The following is a 21751-nucleotide window of genomic DNA, read 5'->3' on the forward strand; positions in this document are numbered from 1 at the left end:
AATATTTATAACTTTTACATAATGCTTACAATGTCCAGAAACTGAGCTATGCACTTTACATTTTCACTTAATTCCCACAATAATGTTATAAATCAGGTGATGCTATAACTCTCATTTAATTGATGAGACAAACTGAATTACAGAGAGGTAAGTACCTTGAACTACACAAACTAGAATCCCTGACCTCATCAACTTATCATATGGCCTCCCGATGATCTTCTACTCACTAAGCCCTTTTCCTTACCAGCATGTGAGAGGACAGGCTACCCTTCTTATGTCTCAAAATTCCCACTTCCCTTCTCAGTTCCCTTTCCCCAACCCGCCAATGCCAATGCCAGAATCCATCCTCTCTGTCTCAACTGGAATCAGTATGCTCTCAGGCACGTAGGATGGCTGACTAAACTCGTTACCCATTAGTGTAAATAAGTTTCCATCAATGGATTGCCTAAGCCAAACATTTCTATCTTCAACCTTTAATCTCTGCTGCTTAATGATAATAATAGATGGTTTTATCTAGTCATTAAGGAATTTGGCCATCAGCAAGAAATGGAGAAAAATATCTCCCAACATAGATATAATTTCATTAATTTGATACTGTTCATTATAAAGCTTACTTACCTATTTGTCAAGCATTGTGTTAGGTGATGGGGATACAAAGTTGGGTAAAGCAGAGCCCTGTCCTCTCAGAACTAAAGGAAGAGAGGGAACGAGAGAAAAATGGCATTGATGGTTTTAAATAAGGTAACGATGGTGGCCCCAAGGAGAGAAGATTAAGTGTGCCTGAAGAGGTTAGGTAAGTTTTGACAACAAAGGTAGTTTTTATGTGAGGCCTTAAGAAAAACAATATTAGAGAGAGCAAGAAATGGGGGACTTTAGATTGGGAAAAGGAACAATGTGAGCAAAGGTGAAGAAATGGGTAATTGCATGGATGGACCTAGAGGGTATTATGCTAAGTGAAATAAGTCAGACAGAGAAAGACAAATATTGTATGATTTCACTTATATGTGCAATCTAAAAAAGAAAACAAATGAACTAACATAATTCAACAGAAACAGAGTTATAGATACTGAGAACAAACAGGTGGTTGCCAGAGGGGAGGTGGATGGGGGTATGGGTGAAATAAAAGAGGGAGATTAAGAGGTACAAACTTCCAATTATAAAATAAATGAGTCCGGAGATGAAATGTACAACATGAGGAATATGGTCAATTATACTGTAATATCTGTGTATGGTGACACATGGTAACTAGACTTTTCATCGTGATGATTTTATAATGTAAAGAAATATCCAGTCACTATGTCATGCACCTGAAACTAACATAGTGTTGTAGGTCAATTATTCTTTAATTATTAAAAATATATGCATATATAGACACAGAGTAAATGCATCAAACTGCTCATGGTCATTACCTATAAGAGGTGTGGATTATGGGTGATTGTTACTTTTTACTTTATCCTTTTATGTATTTCTAGTTGAATGCAATGAACATGTATCACTTGTAAAATTAGAAAGAAAACAGTGTCATTAAAATGAAAAATAAATAAATCCCAACCTTATAAAAAAATTAGGAAATTGAAATATATGCTACATCTGAAGCTAATAAAAGAACAGAAATTAATCCAATAAAGTGTACCACTTTAAAAAAGGGGAGAAAAGAACAATATGTAAGAGTTTTCAGTTTCTGTCTTCACCAGTTCTCGACTGTGCAATTTTTCAAAATACAATTCAATCGGTGTGTAGTAGTAATTTATTTACTTAAAAAATTTTTTTTTTACTTTTTAGTTTACATTTTTTTAAATGACTAATGTTGTAGAGTATCTTTTTACATGCTTGTATGGCCATTCGTATTTCTTCATTGGTGAAGTATTTGGATCTTTTGACATTTTAAAAAATTGGGTTGTTTTCTTTACTGTTGCGGTTTCAAGTTTACGTATTTTGAATTCAAGTTATCAACATACTATTGAAAATCTTTTGAAATGTATAATTACATGTGTGTTTAGAAACTGACAATCTATGTTAATTAGAATATGGGGTGGTGATGGGAGGAAAGAGTCTTCACTGAGGCAGGAACAAAGGCTACAGAAACCAAAGGACCACTGGGGTCCCTAGTCCCGCATAAAGAAACAGTCCTCCAAGCCTACAAGGCAATGGTCAGGGGACACTCACAGCCATCTTCCTAAAACCACCAGTTTGGGGACATAGAACTTTCATAAGGGAATGTACTATGTATAGCATAGAATGCAAAAAGACCTGAAGTTTTACAATAAAAGAGAGGAGTTTTATACTGATTTGTTTAAAATTAAACAACAGATTGTAGAAAGAAATTTGTTTTACTAAAAGTTAAGGATGATGAATCACACTAAATTTTAATGAGGAGAATTTTGTAAAACAGGAACTTCAGGTATGTTTTGAAAAACTAATTATAAAATAAACATGATCCTTACCTTATTATTTCTTTCTGTGTTCATGGAAATGTTGCCTAATTATGCTTAACACACATAATTGCTCCAAGGAGAAGCAACCCAAGTAGGGGATGCTGTAGCTTGAGAAAATCCATTCTCTACCAAAAGAATAGATAGCTCATCAATAACTGAATTAATACTATTTTTCCTTTCCTTAAGTGTCCTTGATGTTTGTCTAGAATGATTTAGGCAGTACCAGTGGAGAGGCAGGCAGATGATACATTCCTATAAGTAAGTCATGTTTATTCCTAATAAATTTTAAATATTGTAGAAACAATCACAGTAGTAGAGTCTGAGTTGTTTGGCTGCTTTCTTAGGGTACTAATTTATTTTTTAAAAGAAATCCTTAAGTTCTCAATTTAGAGATGATTAGAATAGAAAAATGTTTAAAGAACTAGAGGAATTCTTGGGTAGCCTGTATCAGCTGTAATACACTATAGTACTCTTAATCTGTTGCTCTGTGCCCCTCACACTCCCCGCCAGCCCTCTCCTCTTCTAGTAATCCCAACTCCCGCATAACACAACCATCTACCAGTTTCTCCAGCCAAAAATCTAGCAGTCATCCTTTATTTCTCTCTGTACTTTAGCTCTTACATCCTTGCCATCAATAAATCCTGCTGCTTCTACTTACCAAATATATCACAAAAGGGCTACTTCTCTCCACTGCCAGCACCTCAGCACCCCCCACAGTCCCTTCTCTACTAGACTACTTCAAACCCTCCAAGCATCTCCATGCTTTCATTATGAATCATTCTCCGTAGAAGAGCCAATATCATCAACTTTAAAGGCTGGATCTCTATAGTACTTAATATATTTAAAAATATATAAAGAAAAATAGAGCTAACATTAACATAGCCACCAGGAAATTGATTGAACTAGGAAATAAAACTTTACCAACACATTTAAATCCCCTTATATATCTCTCCCCAATCAACTTTCCCATTCATTAACCTCCAACATTCCTGTATTTGATGGTTACCAACACACCTCTTCTGGGGGAATCTATTATGTGTATCTGTAAGCAACATATAAATACTATTTCTGCATTTTTCAAGTTTGATAAAATATTTAGCCATTCTCCCGTGACATTCTCTTCCTTAAAACTTAGTTCTAAAGAGGACTCCCCTTCACTCACAGAATGAAGACAGCTAGTGAGGTCATGTCCTGTGATGTTTCATAGACTCAGAGATGGCCCTAATGTGACCTTGGTGTTTTCCCAAGAGTATAGATAGTGCATAAACAGTGTCAACCTCATACTTAAAACTGTCTGAACCTCAGTTTACACATGAAGTTTCCAGAAGAATGAATTAAAAGACTGAAAATTATCATATTAAAAATAATTCATCATACTTAGGGAAAAGTAATTTGCCTTATTGTATAAATGACAATTTCAACAAGAGTATAAATTAAATGTAATTATATAAACTGGAAGATAGGGTATTTACATCCAAACATCATTCTAGTAACAGGCAGTTTAGATACATTCAATATAATAAAAATTTAGGATGTTAAAAATATCTACATTTTGGGCATCATAAAAAAGCAAAGACAGGAATTCTTCCTGCCTACTCAGTAACTCACAAATTTTTGTATAACAATTCCACAAACTGATTTCAGAAACAGAGCAATGATACATTTTCTATGAGTACAGACTGTGAAATACTATGGATTGTGCTTTATATAATATTGTTTGAGGCAATCTGTATAAGAAATAACATCAAGATTCATAATTGCACAAATCTGAAAGGCCTTACATTTCTCATCACAAATTATCCTACTGTCATAACTCACAAAGAAGTAATTGTAGTATTTTATAAACTGTTTACTGTCTAAGATTGCAAATTGTTTAGCTAATTCATACAAACTTTTTGGCTGCAAATCTTCAATGTCATAGGCCTGGGTCAGGGTATACTCCAGCTTCCAATTAGATTTTCCCTTCAGATTAGCATCTGTCAGGTTCAAGTAATACTGTAGCACATCCTATAGTTAAAAAGAGTAACAAAGCCTGGTTCGTTTTTTGGCATATGAAGTACTGCATATCAAGAAGAGTTCTTATTAGGATTTATGTGACATTCTTAATTTAAAGTATAGTCATTTTAAGAAGTGTTCATTACTTTGAAAGAAAAAGAGTCCTGATAGAAAAATCTACATATTTTTTCATTTAAAAAATAATGAGGGCTTCCCTGGTGGCGCAGTGGTTGAGAGTCCGCCTGCTGATGCAGGGGACCCGGGTTCGTGCCCCGGTCCGGGAAGATCCCACATGTCGCAGAGCGGCTGGGCCCATGAGCCATGGCCGCTGAGCCTGCGTGTCTGGAGCCTGTGCTCCGCAACGGGAGAGGCCACAACAGTGAGAGGCCCACGTGCCGCAAAAAAAAAAAAAGAAAGAAAGAACATAATACAAAATAATCCAACTATACAGAGGGGCTTACAAAATAAAAAGTGCTCAATTCACACACATCAGAAGTAACCACTGCTAACAGTTGTATATAAATCAGTCATATGCAGGAGGTGGCTTGTACCAGCCCACAAATGCTGACTGTCAAATTTTCAGGCATCTTGCAAGTTAGTTGGTATCACTTTGGCAGCTTGAAATTGACCATGATGGGAGTATCTATTCCATGGAAATTGGCAAACACTACAAATCAAAGCACTTTTCCTCCTGCCCGGTGAACCAGCTATTAAACATTTACCAGCACTCCAGTGTGCTGTTCTAGACTTTATGTACAAAGAAATATAAGTATTTAGAATACATATACCTATTTCCTAACTTTTTGGCTTTTTCAAAAAATGAAATTAAACTATACAAACTGTTTTGCACTTTTAAAAATGATATAGTATTATATCAGGTACATCTTTCTATGTCAGTATACACACACACACATGCACACACACATGTGTATGTGTGTGTCTGAGATTCAGATCCAAAAATAGGCAACTAATAGTTGTAAAAGAATTCCTTTGGGGACTTCCCTGGTGGAGCAGTGGTTAAGAATCCGCCTGCCAATGCAGAGGACACAGGTTCAAGCCCTGGTCCAGGAAGATCCCACATGCCGTAGAACAACTAAGCCTGTGTGCCACAACTACTGAGCCCACGTGCCACAACTACTAAAACCCATGCACCTAGAGACTGTGCTCCACAACAAGAGAAGCCACCGCAATGAGAAGCCCCCACTTGCCACAACTAGAGAAAGCCCACGTGCAGCAACAAAGACCCAATGCAGCCAAAAATTAATTAATTAATTAATTTTAAAAATTCCTTTGGACTATTTTCTCAATTGTTTTATCTCCTCATTTAATTTAATGTTTATGGATTAAACCAAATTTTTTCTGCCCTATCTTTTCTTGTAAAAACATGCTCTAGGGATTAACAAATCTATCTCCTACTAAATTTACCTAGGAGAAGAATACAGTCACATCAATAGAGACTTTAACTGAGAAATTCTTTTCAAATTATATTTGTTGAAAGGGGCAGTACCCATAAGCTAAATGCCTGGTCTTTTGAGGCTGAATTGATATAGAGTCATGTACCAGCTCCAGAGAGCTTTTGTCTCAAAAGTTCCAACTCAATTTATTTTCTTTACAAAAAAAATTTTGCCAACAGTTATTGAGTGCTTACTGTGAGCTAAGCATTTTCCACGTGCTTTAAGAATAGTTGTTTGAGCTTCCCTGGTGGCGCAATGGTTGAGAATCTGCCTGCCAATGCAGGGGACACAGGTTCGAGCCCTGGTCTGGGAAGATCTCACATGCTGTGGAGCAACTAGGCCCGTGAGCCACAGCTATTGAGCCTGCGTGTCTGGAGCCTGTGCTCACAACAAGAGGCCGCAATAGTGAGAGGCCCGCGCACCGTGATGAAGAGTGGCCCCTGCTTGCCACAACTGGAGAAAGCCCTCGCACAGAAACGAAGACCCAACACAGCCGTAAAGAAATAAATAATTTTTTTAAAAAAAGAATAGTTGTTCATGTAGTCCTCACAGCAACTCAGTGAAGTCAGTAATATTTTAATCCCAGTTTTAAGGGGAATAGACTAGGACACAGAGAAGTAGGGTAAGACCACTCATGAGACAGTATGGTTTCAGAGCCTACATTCTTCTTCATAGCTGTGTTCTGGAGAAGAGTAATTAATAACAAATATGGAGTAGTGAAAAGTTTCAAATGTATGTAAGTCCACAAACAAGGTGCTACCCAATGAAACCTTATCTAAGTAAATGTGAAGACCTTAGAAGACAGAAACAGCTTCCCAAAGGCTAACCTCATAAACCCACACTTAGAAAGTGCTGACATTCCAAATATAAAAAAGAAGAAAAACATCCTGAGATTTCAACATAAAAGTACAACTCACAATAGCTGTGCTGAAAACATTCAACTAAACTAATGAAAACTACAAAGATATGCATAAATATGGGGTCAGTTCTAAAATGGTACCAACTTACCAGTAATTTATAATCATGAGGATCATATTGAAATAGTCTGACACCAGGATTGTTGGTCTGTTTTTCTAAAACACTCTTCACTGGAGTAACAGCAGGAGCCACAAACAAAGAATTTATCGGATTTCCTAGACAAAATATATGTACATAAACATATATTTTTAAATAATTGAGTTTAACTATATTAAAAATATGAACAAATTCCAGATTAAGAGGTTAACAGAAGTAACGGCCAAATGATGCGTGATGCTTGATGGATCCTGATCTGAAACAACACTAAAGAGACAATTTTGAGAAAATAGGGGAAGTTTTACTATGAAGAGATTAAAAGAATTATTGTTGATTTTGTTAGGTAAGTTAATGGTATTATTATGTAAGTTATCCATATACTTAGCAATGAATACAGAAGCATGTAGGGATGAAATACATTTGATGTATGAGACTTATGTTCAAATACTTCAGAAAAAAAAGAATAAAGAATCATAGATAAAATAAATGTGGCAAAATCTTGACAGATATTGAATATAAGTGATGGTGCATGGGGGTTTGTCTTATAATTCTCTCTACCTATATATATATTTGAAATTTTTCATAATAAAACTATCCAACTTATTACAAGTACACACACACAAAATATACAAAGCTAGTTTTTTTTGTACTCTACCTGTAACAATATTCCAATAATTATATAATAAGAATTTGATTTAAGTGTCACCATGTTTTACACATATTTGCTATAACAGCAGTCCCCAACCATTTTGGCACCAGGGACCAGTTTTGTGGAAGGCAATTTTCCCATGGGTGGGGTGGGTGGGTGATGCTTCAGGTGGTAATGGGAGCGATGGGGAGTGATGGGGAACAGCAGATGAAGCTTTGCTCTGGGCGGCCCCGTTCCTAACAGGCTGCAGACAGCGGTCCACAGCCCAGGGGTTGGGGACCCCTGTATTATAGAACTAAATTTCTGAGTAAAAAAGCTATCAAATGCTGAAAATGGTCATTTTTACCAAGCCCACTCATTCTAGATGAAGAAGGTAAAGCATTTCAAAAATGTTCCCCAGGGCTTCCCTGGTGGCGCAGTGGTTGAGAGTCCGCCTGCCGATGCAGGGGACATGGGTTCGTGCCCTGGTCCGGGAAGATCCCACATGCCGCGGAGCGGCTGGGCCCGTGAGCCATGGCCGCTGAGCCTGCGCGTCCGGAGCCTGTGCTCCTCAACGGGAGCACAGGAGAGGCCACAACAGTGAGAGGCCCACGTAAGGCAAAAAAAAAAATGTTCCCCAATTACTGAAAAAAAAAAATACATATTGATTTTTCTCCTGGCTGACTACTAAAAAATCAGAACTCTTATTTTGTTAACTCTCAGTTTTCTTGCCCTTATACAGAAGTTATCTGTAAAAATAGATAATCGTTGTCTTATTTAATGCTAGAGCTTCTTCTATTTTTTTTCTTTTAATGCTGAGTAGATGACAATGTCGATAAGCACTTAAAACTAGGAGCTTAATTTATTTTAAACCAACAGTAAACTGTGCTTTGCTCTTTAAATTCTGAGAAGTAAATCTAATCACATCAAAGGAAACTTGAGTCTAGCAGGTAAATAAAAAGGAGTGATTCTCTAAACTTGAGGACTTAAAAGAATATTTGAGTGAACTGAGGGTTTCAGAGGCTTTTGTGTCAACAGCAGTCAAATGATGACGGCCTTGCGGAGCTAAAAAGAAGAAACTCAGTGGCAGGACTAAATACGATTTGGACAGTTGCCATCACTCACAGAAGGTAACTGAGAAAAAGCAGGTGCTGGCTTTTTTAAATTAAAAAGATTTAATAAAACTTTTAATTTACTGGATCAGTAAAAATTAATGGATATTCACTATTTTGTTCTAGCATCTTGGATTGAGGAGATGCAAATAGAATGTTATATTACCTTTTTTATCTGAAAGAACCATAATACTATCTCTGTGAGTGTGTCCATAAAATTGTCCTGCAATGATGTTACTGTATTTTCTAAAAATATCTATCAATTTCTCATTATAGTATTCTCTCATTGCCGTGATGCTCCTTGAATAAGGCAGGTACCCCACTGGAACATGAGCTATGATGTACACCTGGAGAAAGAAACACAAAGAGGACTGATGAGAATCTTTTCGCACATTTTTCACAACAAAATGATTTAGATACCCAAGATTGAAAGTATATTAGCTAAATTTTAGAAAGCAAATATACCATTTCTCCTATTTATCTACCAAAAACAGATGAAATTATGAAACTATTAATGACCCTATATTTGCACTTGTCTATTGGAACTACATGGTTTATGATGTAAGGTAACTGTGACGTTGCTCAAAATTTTTTTAAAAAATATCAACAGATGTCAATCAATCCCCAGAGCATTAAAAGCAAAATAAAACAAGCAACACAGCAGAGGCAAATCACAAAGTGTTTCATGTAAGAACATCTTTAAATTTTAATACTTTTATTAATACCTGACCCCACTCAGGTCTAATAAGTATACAAGTTTAACCCTCTGTTCATCCCATGATGACGCTGGTCTACGGCATCTACCTTCTCCTTATTTTGCTGAGAGATGTTCAGTGTATTTTCTAGCCATTCAAACTGATTTGCTGGGTCAGTCTTATTTAGGGTCACGATATTTGGGCCATAGTATAAGTTTGTGTTGAGACTGATGATCCTAAAGTTCAGATTAGTTGAAACTTTCTGTGAATAAAAGCCACCTATAAAAACAAATTTGAAACACATTCTGGAATAATACACACACAGATACATATACACTGTGAAAGCAAAATCTTAAGGTTTTCAATCCATTTAGGCAGGTTATACTTATTTCTTATTCTTTAGTTTGCACATACATAGGCTGTCATTGGATAAGAATCAGATTTAACAAACATTTATTGAAAACCTACTATGTGTCAAGTCCGATGCTGCCACTTCCACAAATTGAGGTAACAACAGTTGTATCCAACATTCACATGAAAAGATAACTAAATGTTTTGGCACTAGGCAATGAGGTACTGAATTTTATAAAAGAAAGATTAATACATCAACTTCTACTTTTGTATGTTTGGGGAATTAAGATAAGAGATATTGTGAAATCTAAAATCCAAAGAATGGGAACACACATGGATCTTGCCAGAGAATACTGAGGAAGAAATGTCAGATAAACCAGAGCTGCTACAATCTCAGGTGAGATGAGGCTTAAAGGTATAACCCCACTCACACCTGTGAACCAGTGGTGACAGAACACCCTGCTCCCGTGGCACTTTCAGTCACTGGGACTCTGCCCCTGCTTTCTTCGCCCTGGGCCCACTCACCATCCATGCCACGCCCCGGCTTTCAAACATGATAAGGCCTCCAGAGAAACTGGGCACAGGGACTCTGCAGAATTGGCACACCCAAGCAAACATTAAAGATCTAAGTCTAAACAACATGAACTGAGATAAAAAACAGAGATAAAATAGGGATGAGTAAATCTTTCACTTACCTTTCCTTAGAGTACTAATAGCTTCTTCATCCAGCCATGGCTTCCAGAGGCTTGCTACTGCATTGTACACCTTGCTGGTGAATACAGGCAGTTGATCCTGGCCACAAACAATATAATCCACCAGTGAAACTCTGAAGATATGTGGATGAATTAATGTAAATATCACTTGAGCGGTTACTACTATGTTAGGCATCTGGAGATGCAGGAATACTAGATAGACTTGATTTTCAAGGATTTATAACTTAATTGGGGAGATGGAGGACAAAATGCAACCAATCATCTGTAAGACAATGTGCTAGGTACCACCACAAGGGTTCTGGGAGTGGAAAAGCAAGACAATCAAGTCTAGCCCAGAGAGTCAGCAGGGAGAGTGAAAAGAGCATTTGAACCAGATCTTGAATAATGATTTCATCAAGTTGACAAGAAAGGGAATCAAAGCAAAAATAATGGCCCAGACACCAACACAGTGCTGTATACAGAAACAAGCCCTTGTTTCAGCGTGACTGGGGTATAGAATGGACGTGAGAATATGCTTATTATAGAGACACTGAAGGCAGGTTTTAGCCTGAATATGTAGGACCTGGTGTAGCATGCCTAGGAGATGGATTTCAGAATTAAACAAAGTCCTCTGGAATGTTAATACTAGTATAAAGCTTTTTAACTTCTTGAATGAAGACTTATAACCACATGTTTTTGATTTTTTGTTTGTTTTATTGGAGTATATAGTTGCTTTACAGTGTTGTGTTAGTTTCTGTTGTACAGCAAAGTGAATCAGTTGTACATATATATATATCCTCTCTTATTTAGATTTCCTTCTCATTCAGGTCACCACAGAGCACTGAGTAGAGTTCCCCATTCTATAAGGGTGTGGTGAAAAGCGAACCCTCCTGCACTGTTGGTGGGAATGTAAACTGATACAACCACTATGGAAAACAGTATGGAGGTTCCTTAAAAAACTAACAACAGAACTACCATGTGACTCAGCAATCCCACTACTGGGCATATACCCTGAGAAAACCATAATTCAAAAAGAGTCATGTACCACAATGTTCATCGCAGCACTATTTACAATAGCCAGGACATGGAACCAACCTAAGTGTCTATCGACAGATGAATGGGTAAAGAAGATGTGGCACATATATACAATGGAATATTACTCAGCAATAAAAAGAAACGAAATTGAGTTATTTGTAGTAAGGTGGATGGACCTAGAGTCTGTCATACAGCGTGAAGTAAGTTAGAAAGAGAAAAACATGTTTTTGATTTGAAGTCTCTTTATGTCAGCCTAAATCATATCATTCTGATTTTTAAAATAATATATGTATAATACATTATACCGTATTTTTATCATCCTATTTTATCATATTATAATGAATATCTTTATGGTGACATAAGCTCAGGGGAAGAAAAAAAACTTCAAGAAAGTACATACTGAAATGGAGGTTCCTTAAAAAACTACAAATAGAATTACCATATGACCCAGCAATCCCACTACTTGGCATATACCCTGAGAAAACCAAAATTCAAAAAGAGTCATGTACCAAAATGTTCATTGCAGCTCTATTTACAATAGCCAGGACATGGAAACAACCTAAGCGCCCATCATCGGATGAATGGATAAAGAAGATGTGGCACATATACACAATGGAATATTATTCAGCCTTAAAAAGAAATGAAATTGAGCTATTTGTAATGAGATGGATAGACTTAGAGTCTGTCATACAGAGTGAAGTAAGTCAGAAAGAAAAAGACAAATACCGTATGCTAACACATATATATGGAATTTAAGGGAAAAAAATGTCATGAAGAACCTAGGGGTAAGATAGGAATAAAGACGCAGACCTACTGGGGAACGGACTTGAGGGTATGGGGAGGGGGAGGGGTGAGTTTTGACAGGGCGAGAGAGAGTCATGGACATATACACACTAACAAACGTAGTAAGGTAGATAGCTGGGGGGAAGCAGCTGCAAGGCACAGGGATATTAGCTCGGTGCTTTGTGACAGCCTGGAAGGGTGGGATGGGGAGAGTGGGAGGGAGGGAGACGCAAGAGGGAAGACATATGGGAACATATGTATATGTATAGCTGATTCACTTTGTTATAAAGCAGAAACTAACACACCATTGTAAAGCAATTATACCCCAATAAAGATGTTAAAAAAAATAAAAATAAAATAAAAAAAAAGAAAGTACATACTGAATAAAAACCCAGAAATCATTTGTGAAATTGGGTAATTATTCCTATTTTTTGTTTCAAAAAATTATGGTAAAAACTGAAGCCATTTTCTTCACTCTCTTCATTTCCTTCTCTATATTGGTGACACAGACCTATTTCTCAAAGGAGTTTCCCTGTCATCATTAATTAAAATTCTTAGTTTTTTTTTTTTTAAGATGACACCCAAGTCACATTAGTTCCTAAAACATGTGCCTAATACATAATGAAAATACAAATATATTCAGGGCAAGTAATAAGCAAATGACTTCTTTTAACTGAAACTGATTTTCCAAAGGATATTTTCAATTTGTGTCAGCGATCAGAGTCATCTGTCTGAAAATTACACAATGGCTTAGGCCAATCTAAATTCTGATTAAAAATTGGTAATTATCATCATCATCATCAAAAACCTAATATCTTAGCCATTTGTTTACATTGGGATGGATGCCAAGATACTGGTATGGTCATGTAGAATCAAAATTATATAAACATTGCTCTAGATTTTTCTGTCTATTTTAAGTATGAAAAACATGAGCACCAGAGAAGTTAAGTGATATATCCAGGGAGAGCTGGTCAGTCCCAGAGCTGGGTCTAAATCCCAGGTCTTTCTACCATCACTCTTACATTCAGTTATCTATTGCACAATGGGAAGTGACCCACTCACCAGTTTGGTGGCACCAGCCTTGCCATTGTAGGAGTACCAGAGGACCCTGGCCCAGACTGCTTCCTTGAGTGGCAATGGGAAGAAATCCCTGGGCTGTCCACACAAATATCTACTTCTGATGTAGTGGGTGGGAATTTGCGTCTGTATTTGTATGTTGATGTAGCTATGTTTAAATACATGTTTATGGGGTTTTAGTGGAGAAATAACACATCCGATTTATTTGTTACTAACATTCACTGGAATTTGATCTCAGATATGAGAAGTCTCTAGGAGAATCTGTTGTAGGGCTTTCATGTTACATCTTACATCTGGATGGAAGGATGGCAGTAGAATAATAGAAGGTTTTCAGGTATAAGGTCATAAGCTAGGAAGAGAAAAAAATTAACTGTTTAAGGTATAAAGGCTGCCAGTTTATCCTAGCTGTACATATAATCGGATATATTTTAAAAGTTGGATAGCATCTATATCTTTGAATTACTATAAGATTTGGCTTTGCAGAAAGAAGGCAGAGATAAAAGTAAAATAAAACCAATCGTCAGGGGAGTCAGGAAACATGTGTCCCATGTCACTGCTTCATGCTACAAAACCACCACTTCACTTACTGAGGGCTTATCATGTGCCAGGTAGGAAACTATGCCCTTTCCACATAGTGTCGCTAATTCTCCCCAAAACTTTGCAAAGTAGGTATTATTGCTCTTGTTTACAAATGATCAGGGATAATTATGTGCATTATCCAAGTTGCTCAAGCTATTAGAAGCAGGACAGAACAGGCTTTTAGCCTCCAGTGAATGTGACTCTAAACCCCACATGTTTTCCATTACAACAGTCTACCTGTCACCTAAAGCATATAAAAACAATGTGTGTAACCTCTGATTCCTGGAGATTGCCCATTCCCAAGCCTCTGCCCTGTGTGGTCTAACATCTCAACAGTAACAAAAGCTGACCACTGGTTGAAAGGCCAACTCGCAAAGACTCACATATTGTTCATCTCAAGACAGGAGGCCGGGCTCAAGAAGTCACTTGAAACTTAAACTCATCATAGAGTGCAACTTTTCGAAGTCACATTATTCACATTAATTAACTATTATAATCAAAACCTTCATTAAGCAGCCTTTGGACATGAGATGGAAAAGATATGCTAAACCAAAAGAAAAATGTAGACAAAGAAAGGCATGAAAGTAAACATAATGTTTAGGAAATATTGATATGTTAGTCTGGCAAGAGTAAAGGATGTGTGAAAGGATGTTTGTTTAACTGAACACAAAAGATCCAGGATGTGGGCTCTCCCACTAAGTGACTGTGAGCACCGGAACAAGCAACTTAACATTTCTGGGCCTCAGTTTTCTCTTTTGTAAAATGAAGAGTTGATCTAGACAAGGGGTCAGCAAACTTTTTCTATGAAGGGTCAAAAAATAAATATTACTTTAGGCATCTGGGCCAAATAGTCAATGTGACAAGTATTCTACTCTGCTGTTACAGTACACAAGCAGCCACAGGCAAAACAGAAAGCACGGCCATGGCTGTGTTCCAGCAAAACTTTATCTACAAAAACAAGTGTCACACTGCATTCGGACCACAGGCCCTAGTTTGCCAAGCCCTGAACTAAACAACAATCTCTAAGATCTCTTGAATCTGAACAGATCTAAGATTCTACACTGCTAGAGCAGATCGCTGTAACCAGCGCTGCTATCCAATTGTTATGCACAGGCTGTTTAATAAACAGCCACCCTAATAGGTTGAAGCCTGGGCCGTATCAGGCATTAAAAATATTCTGAACATGCTCTCTACCTTGAATCACATCTTGAACATGGACCTCCCTTTTGGGTTCTTATGATGATTTGCTATGCTTTTGTTTTTAATCACAATCCAGCTTAGATCAGAGTATGGGTAGCTTAGTAGGCCTAATAGAAATTCTGAAAAATGTAAACATTTGTCAACATTAACCGTTTTTGCTAACCTGAACATGGAAATTCAAATGAACAAAATTATTCAAAAGCAAGGAGAAACTGAGGAAGAATACAAAGGAAATCAAGAATTAATAGCTCACAAACTAGGTAATTTGATTCCAAAATCTCACTATGGATGTAACTTTTTTTTTTTTGCGGTACGCGGGCCTCTCACTGTTGCGGCCTCTCCGGTTGTGGAGCACAGGCTCCAGACGCGCAGGCTCAGCGGCCATGGCTCACGGGCCCAGCCGCTCCGCGGCATGTGGGATCTTCCCGGACCGGGGCACGAACCCGGGTCCCCTGCATCAGCAGGCGGACTCTCAACCACTGCGCCACCAGGGAAGCCCTGGATATAACTTTTTATGAACTATTAGGAGTCCCTTTCAAGTCCCCAAAGCACTTGTCTTGCCTTCCTCGATGGTTAGCATTAAGAGCAAACTCCACCTCCATGAGCACCCCTCCCATGCCCTATCATCGGCTAGTTATCAGCATACTTTTGACACTATTGATGGAAAAAATCCTTTAAGCATTTCTCGAAGTTGTGGTCAAATTTACCTGTGGCCAATAGTCATGATTACCCAGTGCAGGGAAAACCTGGAGATTTGGAAAGAGACTCTGGACTGTGGTTGTCATATTAGCAATCACATTTATGACCGTGTCTGTTGAGAGTTCACGCACTGGAACATGAGGTGGGCTATCCCTGAAAAGGAGACAGAATCATAGAGAACAAAATCAGTTTCCATAAAAAGTCACTAGACTCCCGTGTAATGCCTTGCTGTATTGTCATTGTCAAATTCCATTATAAATCAACAGATGATAAAGAGTTGATAAACTACCCTTCATTTACCTTTGTCCCACAGGGAAGCCTATAAAAAAGAAAATTTGTGAAATACAAAAGATAAACTGGAAATCTCAGTCTATTTCACTGCCTGACTGAAGATTTATAAGAGGCAAAAAATTTTAGCAATTAAAAGCACAGATTCCAGGGCCAAAAGTGCCAGGTTTGCCATTTATTAGTTGTGTGCACTTGGGCAAGTTACTTAGATACTCAGTGCCTTCATTTCCTTATCTGTAAAATGGGAATAACAATATCCATTGTGAAAATTAAATGAGTTACAATGTATAAATTAAAACAGTGCCACGGTCATTACTTCGGGTCCAGGAAATATTAGGCCTCTTCACTCTGTCATGATGGATGGAATTTGTTAATTACACCACCAGAAGATGATGTTTGCAAAATCGCTACCACAGGTTAACTCCCATTGTTGCCTTTTGTTTTTGGATTATTTAATCAAGACCTATTATCACATTAATAAACACCTCAAGACACTGACACAAATATGCTGTTTATGGATTCATCTCTTAGTTAACATGGACATATTTCTAGAGCCTGTATTCTAAACAAACAAAGAAAGAAAACTGGGTCTTTTAAAGTTTTTCTTATCCCTAATAATGTTGATTAATTTGATCTAGTATTTTTTTAAACCCCAAGAATTCTTAAAACATAATATATATTCTTATGAAATTTGGCATTCTAATGAAGCTTAGGACACTGTAGATACATACTGAGTAACTAAGGGTATTTATATAATCACTCACCCTGTCCATATCATAAAAGATGCTTCCTGTCCTGAATTTTTAATAAAATCAAATGCTGACAAAATGAGGTGATAAGGAGAATCACATAGAACATCTCCAAAAGGGCCAGGATTGGAGGCATTTGCACCTTTCGAGGAAGCGCACACTTTTGTGTGGTCATCTGTGATGTGGTAAGTAGGGTCTAAGTGTAAGTCAGTCACGTGCCAAAACTGTCCTGGTGATGAGAAAATAAATGCTGTTAAATCTACTTCTCTTGGAATTCCCATACCAATATTTACAGTAAGACGAGACAGTTGCTCCACCCTGTGATAGAGGAAAGCCCTAGTCATTTAAATATTCATATGCCCTGAAGTTAAATACGCTCCCTGCCAGAAATAAGGATTCTAAAGACAATAGGAAGACTTTACTAGAATTTACTATTTACACACATCAGAACTGATGAAGTCCCTCAAAGCATGCCTACTTAATAAAGACTACATGACAAACATAAGTTTGCATAGTGATATAAATGGAGACGTCCTTCTGGGAAGTCAATAATCCCATATTGTATCTTAATAGCATGTCTCCTTCCTTGTAGAATTTGAGGTTTTAGAATTTATTTATTTTCTTGTAGAAAAATGGACCAAAAATATGATGTGTTTTGTTAGGGTCACACAGTGAATAGATTGCAGAACTTGTAACTAATAAATCTCACTCCTAATTTCTTGTAAAACCTTGCCTCTCAACATTAATGAAAAAAAGAGTCTTCAGTTTAGCTTTCAGCAAAAAATAGCCACTGCCAGAGGTTCTTAAAAGCTATTTAACAGAGGAACATCTTCTATCATACACTTGTATAAGATGTTCATAATATTAAGGGAAGCATTTGTTAGAGAAGATGCTTCCACTGGGTTTTCAGGGAGAAGCCCAAGACCCACTTGATAGCACCCCTGACTGGAAATCATCTTGAGAAAGATTCTTTCTTTGAAGGAAACACAGGTTAATCATAGTAGTATCCCTCTTTATTAAGTATTTACTATGTACCAGACATTGTGATAAGCAATTTAAATATACTGTGTCATTGCATTCTCAAAACTACTCTCTGAAGTAGGAATCACTGTTCTTATTTTAGAGTTGAGAAATTAATGCTGGATCAGTTAGAAAATTTGCTCTAGTATATATAGCTTAATAAATGGCAGAGACAAAATCTGACCCCTCATTTTGAAGGGCCCTCAAGTTTGCTTATACTTAATTCATATATATCTTCAGTGATTTTGCTGCCTTCTCATATGCAACCAATAAACTGTTTTAATATTGAGACTTTTTCACACTTTGAATTCAGAGCTCACTCTGATTAGGACTAATTTACAATAGGAAACATCAGAAGTGACATAGCAGCAGTACTACACCAGAAGCATGGAGCAAATAAGTAGAATGCAAACTTTTATCTATACAAATGATAAAAGCTAAGTATGATAAAAGCTAAGTATGCACCTGAGCAGACACTTGGATAAAACCCAAAGCTGGATAATAAAGTAGAAAATTGAAAGCAGTTAACTTAAGGTGGAAAAGGTGTACTACATTTAGGATGTTATTTCTTTGCAAAGTTGTTGTAATTTTATAACACATTTAAGTTCACAGCTAAGAAGTGGTAGACAGAAGATCCAGAACAAAGTAGTCATTAAATAGTCTTTATGGTCAATTACTTGGTATTCAGCCCCCATTTGAAAACATTTGCCAAGAGTTATTTTCTTCCATAATGCAGAAAGCACTGCAACTCTTTTTCCAGCTTGGACATACTTTACCCAGCACATAAAGTGGTTCGGCAGATAGCTCAGAATCATCCTGGTGGCTGCCCTTCCTTGGGGTATAAATATATACTGCAACTCTATTTTACGTAAATATGTACATTATTATTCATAGAATGTTAAGGCATGTAGTAAACTACACACAGAACAGCACAGTGTTATGGTTAAGGATGGGGGCTCTGGAATCAGACCGCCTTACTTCAAATCCAAGCTCTTCTTCCTAATCTAGCTGTATGACCTCGGCCTGTTTCATCTGTAAAATGGAAATAATATTATTGTCTACTGAATGAGGGTTAAGTGACTTAGTAGCAGAAAGAGCCTGGCATCTGGTAAGCTCAACATTAGTTGTATTGTTATTCATTTGTAATGTCAAGCTTGCATCTGAGATTGAATTTCCTCATTTCCAAGTAGTGGCTGAAATGTATTGAGTACTTACTGTAAGTTTAATACTGTTTCTTATGCTTTACGTGTATTGACTGACCATTATTTCCATTTTACAGGTAAGGAACTGCAGCACTCAGAGATTAAGTGCAAGTCACGTATGTCATATTCAGGAAATCTGACTCCAGAGTCCACACGGCTCTTAACCACTGCACACAGTACCTCTCTGTGCGTGCTCACATTCAAATGTCCTTCCAGAAAAAAGAAGTCCTTCCGTCTCACTTGCCTCGTGTAAGATAGATAACAGCTACACCTATAGGGGATACTGTGACAAGTAAGGGACATGAAGTTATTAATATATTAAACTTTGTAAAACAAAACTGGAAACACATTAAGGACACATTCCTCTGATGTAACCTATTACCTGGATTTATATATCCCCAGCATCTAGAATATGTCTGACCTATAGTAGGTCCTCTACAAACATTCTTTAACTGGCACAGGCAGATTCAGAATTTCCTCAATATCACATGGTGACTCAGTAATGAAAGCTGAAATGGAACCTGTCTCTCCAGACTTGCAGTCTAGCACCCTTTCCACTACACTGGATTGCTAGACAGATAAGTGAGGAATAATTATTTAGGTGCAGTGAAGGGTGTCTTTAAATAGAAGCCAAGAATGGAGCCCTGACAGGTTCTTAACCTGGGATTTATGAATAATGAACCTCTGGAGGCCTCACCTCCCACCTCTAATGAAATTTATACAAAATACTGTGTGTGTGTGTGTGTGTGTGTGTGTGTGTGTGTGTGTGTGTCCAAGGCCAGAGACCTGGCCTGTGGCAGAGCCCACACTTCAACTGATTCTCTGGTTCGCAGTCCAATGTTCTTTTCACTACACAACAATTGCTTTCTTGTTCTGCAGATAATCTTTAAAAAGATTCCCACATATGTATATGTGTATATGTGTGTGTGTTGTAAACATATCTGGACAAATGCTCAAAACAATCTTATCGTATCTTTGGGATAATGTATCCCAAAGAAGCTAGTATATCATAATTCAGATGTTTGGACATATGGTTGTTGTTTAAAATAGGTGTTTTTGTTTATTTCTTTATAATGTCAGTTCCTACCAAATACTCCATCAGGTCCTGACTTACTAAATCTAAAAACTTGTAGCCAAACACAACCAGGTGAAGCCTCCCTGGGCTATTGTCCTCTGACCACTGGGACTTGACAGGACAGAAAGCTGAGACCGGGGATCGGCGCGCGCGCGCGTGCGCACACACACACACACACACACACACACACACCACGGTGTAAAGAAGTCCTAGCATTTGGGGTGGGAACAGGGGGAGAGGGAAGGTCACATCAAGCGGAAAGCATATGAATTAATATATCCAATGTGAACCTGCTGAAGTCCTCACTGACAGTTGGGAAATAAGATTGACAGTTCTTGCTTTCAATTGCCTGACAGCTGAGTCATGAGGACTTGGCTCCTGAACAAACAGGAGGCATTTTTTGCCCAGAGCATTTCCGAAATCATGTGAGAGTCAAGTGATGGAGAAGAGAGGAGGTTTCAGAGCCAAGTACTAAGCTGTTTCAGAGACAGCTATGCCCAAACCACAGAACACAACTCCACCCATCCCATTTCGCCCCCTCTAGATAACAAAGCAATTATGTTTAAAGTTGAGTCAGGGAGGTGAGGGTGGGCACCTTGACCTTTAGCACTGAAGGCTCAGGTGGCATCACAAAATTTCTCATCCAACGTTTATGCATTCTGGACCAGTGGTTCTCAGACTCTAGCATCTATGACAATCACCTGGACGACTTGTTAAACAGATCGTTGGGGCTCAATTCTCCGAGAGTTTCGGGTTTGGCAGGTCTGGGGTGGGGCTAAAAACTTGCATTTTTAACGCATTTAAGCAATGCTGGTGCTACTGGTGCCGGACCCCACTTTGAGAACCACTTCTGTACAGGCGCTGGGCTAAGCGTTGGGAATGAATTAACATCGGCCCTGCCGGCGGGGAGCCCAGGGGCGTCCAGGTAAAGTGAAGGCCCCGTGGGTTCTAACGTAGACTAACCAGCGCGGAGCGCCAGGGCCGCAACCGCGCTGGGGTTGGAGGGGTGGGAAGAAAAGGCCACCAAATTTGACGCGCAGGACAGAAGAAACTCAGTCCCACTGAAATTTACGCTGCTGAGAAGCTGAAACCCCGTAGCTCCCCCTCTGCTCTGGGCAGATTCAGGGCCTCTGGAAATGCGGGACACCCAGCCCCCAGCTTCTTTTTTCCTTGAGACACCCAGGTTTTCCTTCCTTTCCTCCGGGCATAAAACACACCTGGAGACGCAAAGCGAAAACAACTGCACGGGAGGAGCAGCGGCCCCCACAGTCCGCAGCCAGTCCCGGCCTCCCCGCCGAGCCGAGCTGGCGCTCGTGTCCTTCCGTCGCCCTCGCCCTCCCCGCGCCCCGAAGGGGGAGTCGCAGCCCAGAGCCTTGGCTGGGGCCACTGCTGCCCACACGCACTTTTCTCGGCTTTGCGCAGGCGCTCTGGCCGCCGCTCCCGGGCAGCTTCCAGCAGGATAAGGGTACAGACGACTCACCCACCGCAGGACTGGGACTCGGGCCGCCAGCGGGAGCCAGAGGCAGTCCGAGGCCGGGGCAGCAGTGCCAAGCAGCCAGCAGGCAGCAGACGAGCGCGCCCAGCCGCGCCATCGCGGGTCGCGGCCACGGGCCTGGGAGTCCCGGGGCTCCACACGACTGTAGGGCCCGGGGCTGGGGAGGAGGAAGA

The 21751-nt window shown here is 38.8% G+C and overlaps 1 protein-coding gene across 4 annotated transcripts; it reads right to left on the bottom strand.

Annotated features, from left to right (window-relative positions):
• Positions 1-1728: 1728 nt before the first annotated feature.
• Positions 1729-21751, bottom strand: SMPDL3A (sphingomyelin phosphodiesterase acid like 3A). Of its 4 annotated transcripts, none has more exons than XM_032651554.1 (8): positions 21564-21751; positions 16802-17015; positions 15758-15902; positions 10380-10476; positions 9443-9612; positions 8805-8985; positions 6893-7017; positions 1729-4442 (listed from the first exon to the last, which is right to left on the bottom strand). In XM_032651554.1, the coding sequence occupies exons 1-8, from the start codon at positions 21673-21675 to the stop codon at positions 4125-4127; spliced, it is 1362 nt and encodes a 453-aa protein (XP_032507445.1). In that variant the 5' UTR covers positions 21676-21751; the 3' UTR covers positions 1729-4124. The 4 variants fall into 4 exon arrangements, with proteins under 4 accessions (XP_032507445.1, XP_032507446.1, XP_032507447.1 ...); XM_032651555.1 differs by having other exon boundaries at positions 21487-21575; XM_032651556.1 differs by lacking the exon at positions 16802-17015 and having other exon boundaries at positions 21564-21688.

The sequence above is a fragment of the Phocoena sinus genome, chromosome 12 (genome assembly GCF_008692025.1).
Source record: "Phocoena sinus isolate mPhoSin1 chromosome 12, mPhoSin1.pri, whole genome shotgun sequence".
In the NCBI taxonomy this organism is placed as follows: Eukaryota; Metazoa; Chordata; class Mammalia; order Artiodactyla; family Phocoenidae; genus Phocoena; species Phocoena sinus.

Coding starts and splice junctions, on each gene's coding strand:
- SMPDL3A (XM_032651554.1), bottom strand. CDS start 21,675: ATGGCGCGGCTGGGCGCGCTCGTCTGCTGCCTGCTGGCTGCTTGGCAC. Junction 8,986..9,442: donor CTCAGCAAAATAAGGAGAAG/GTAGATGCCGTA, acceptor TTCTTTCTCCAG/GTGTACATCATAGCTCATGT. Junction 7,018..8,804: donor GGTTCTTTCAGATAAAAAAG/GTAATATAACAT, acceptor TATTTTGTCTAG/GAAATCCGATAAATTCTTTG.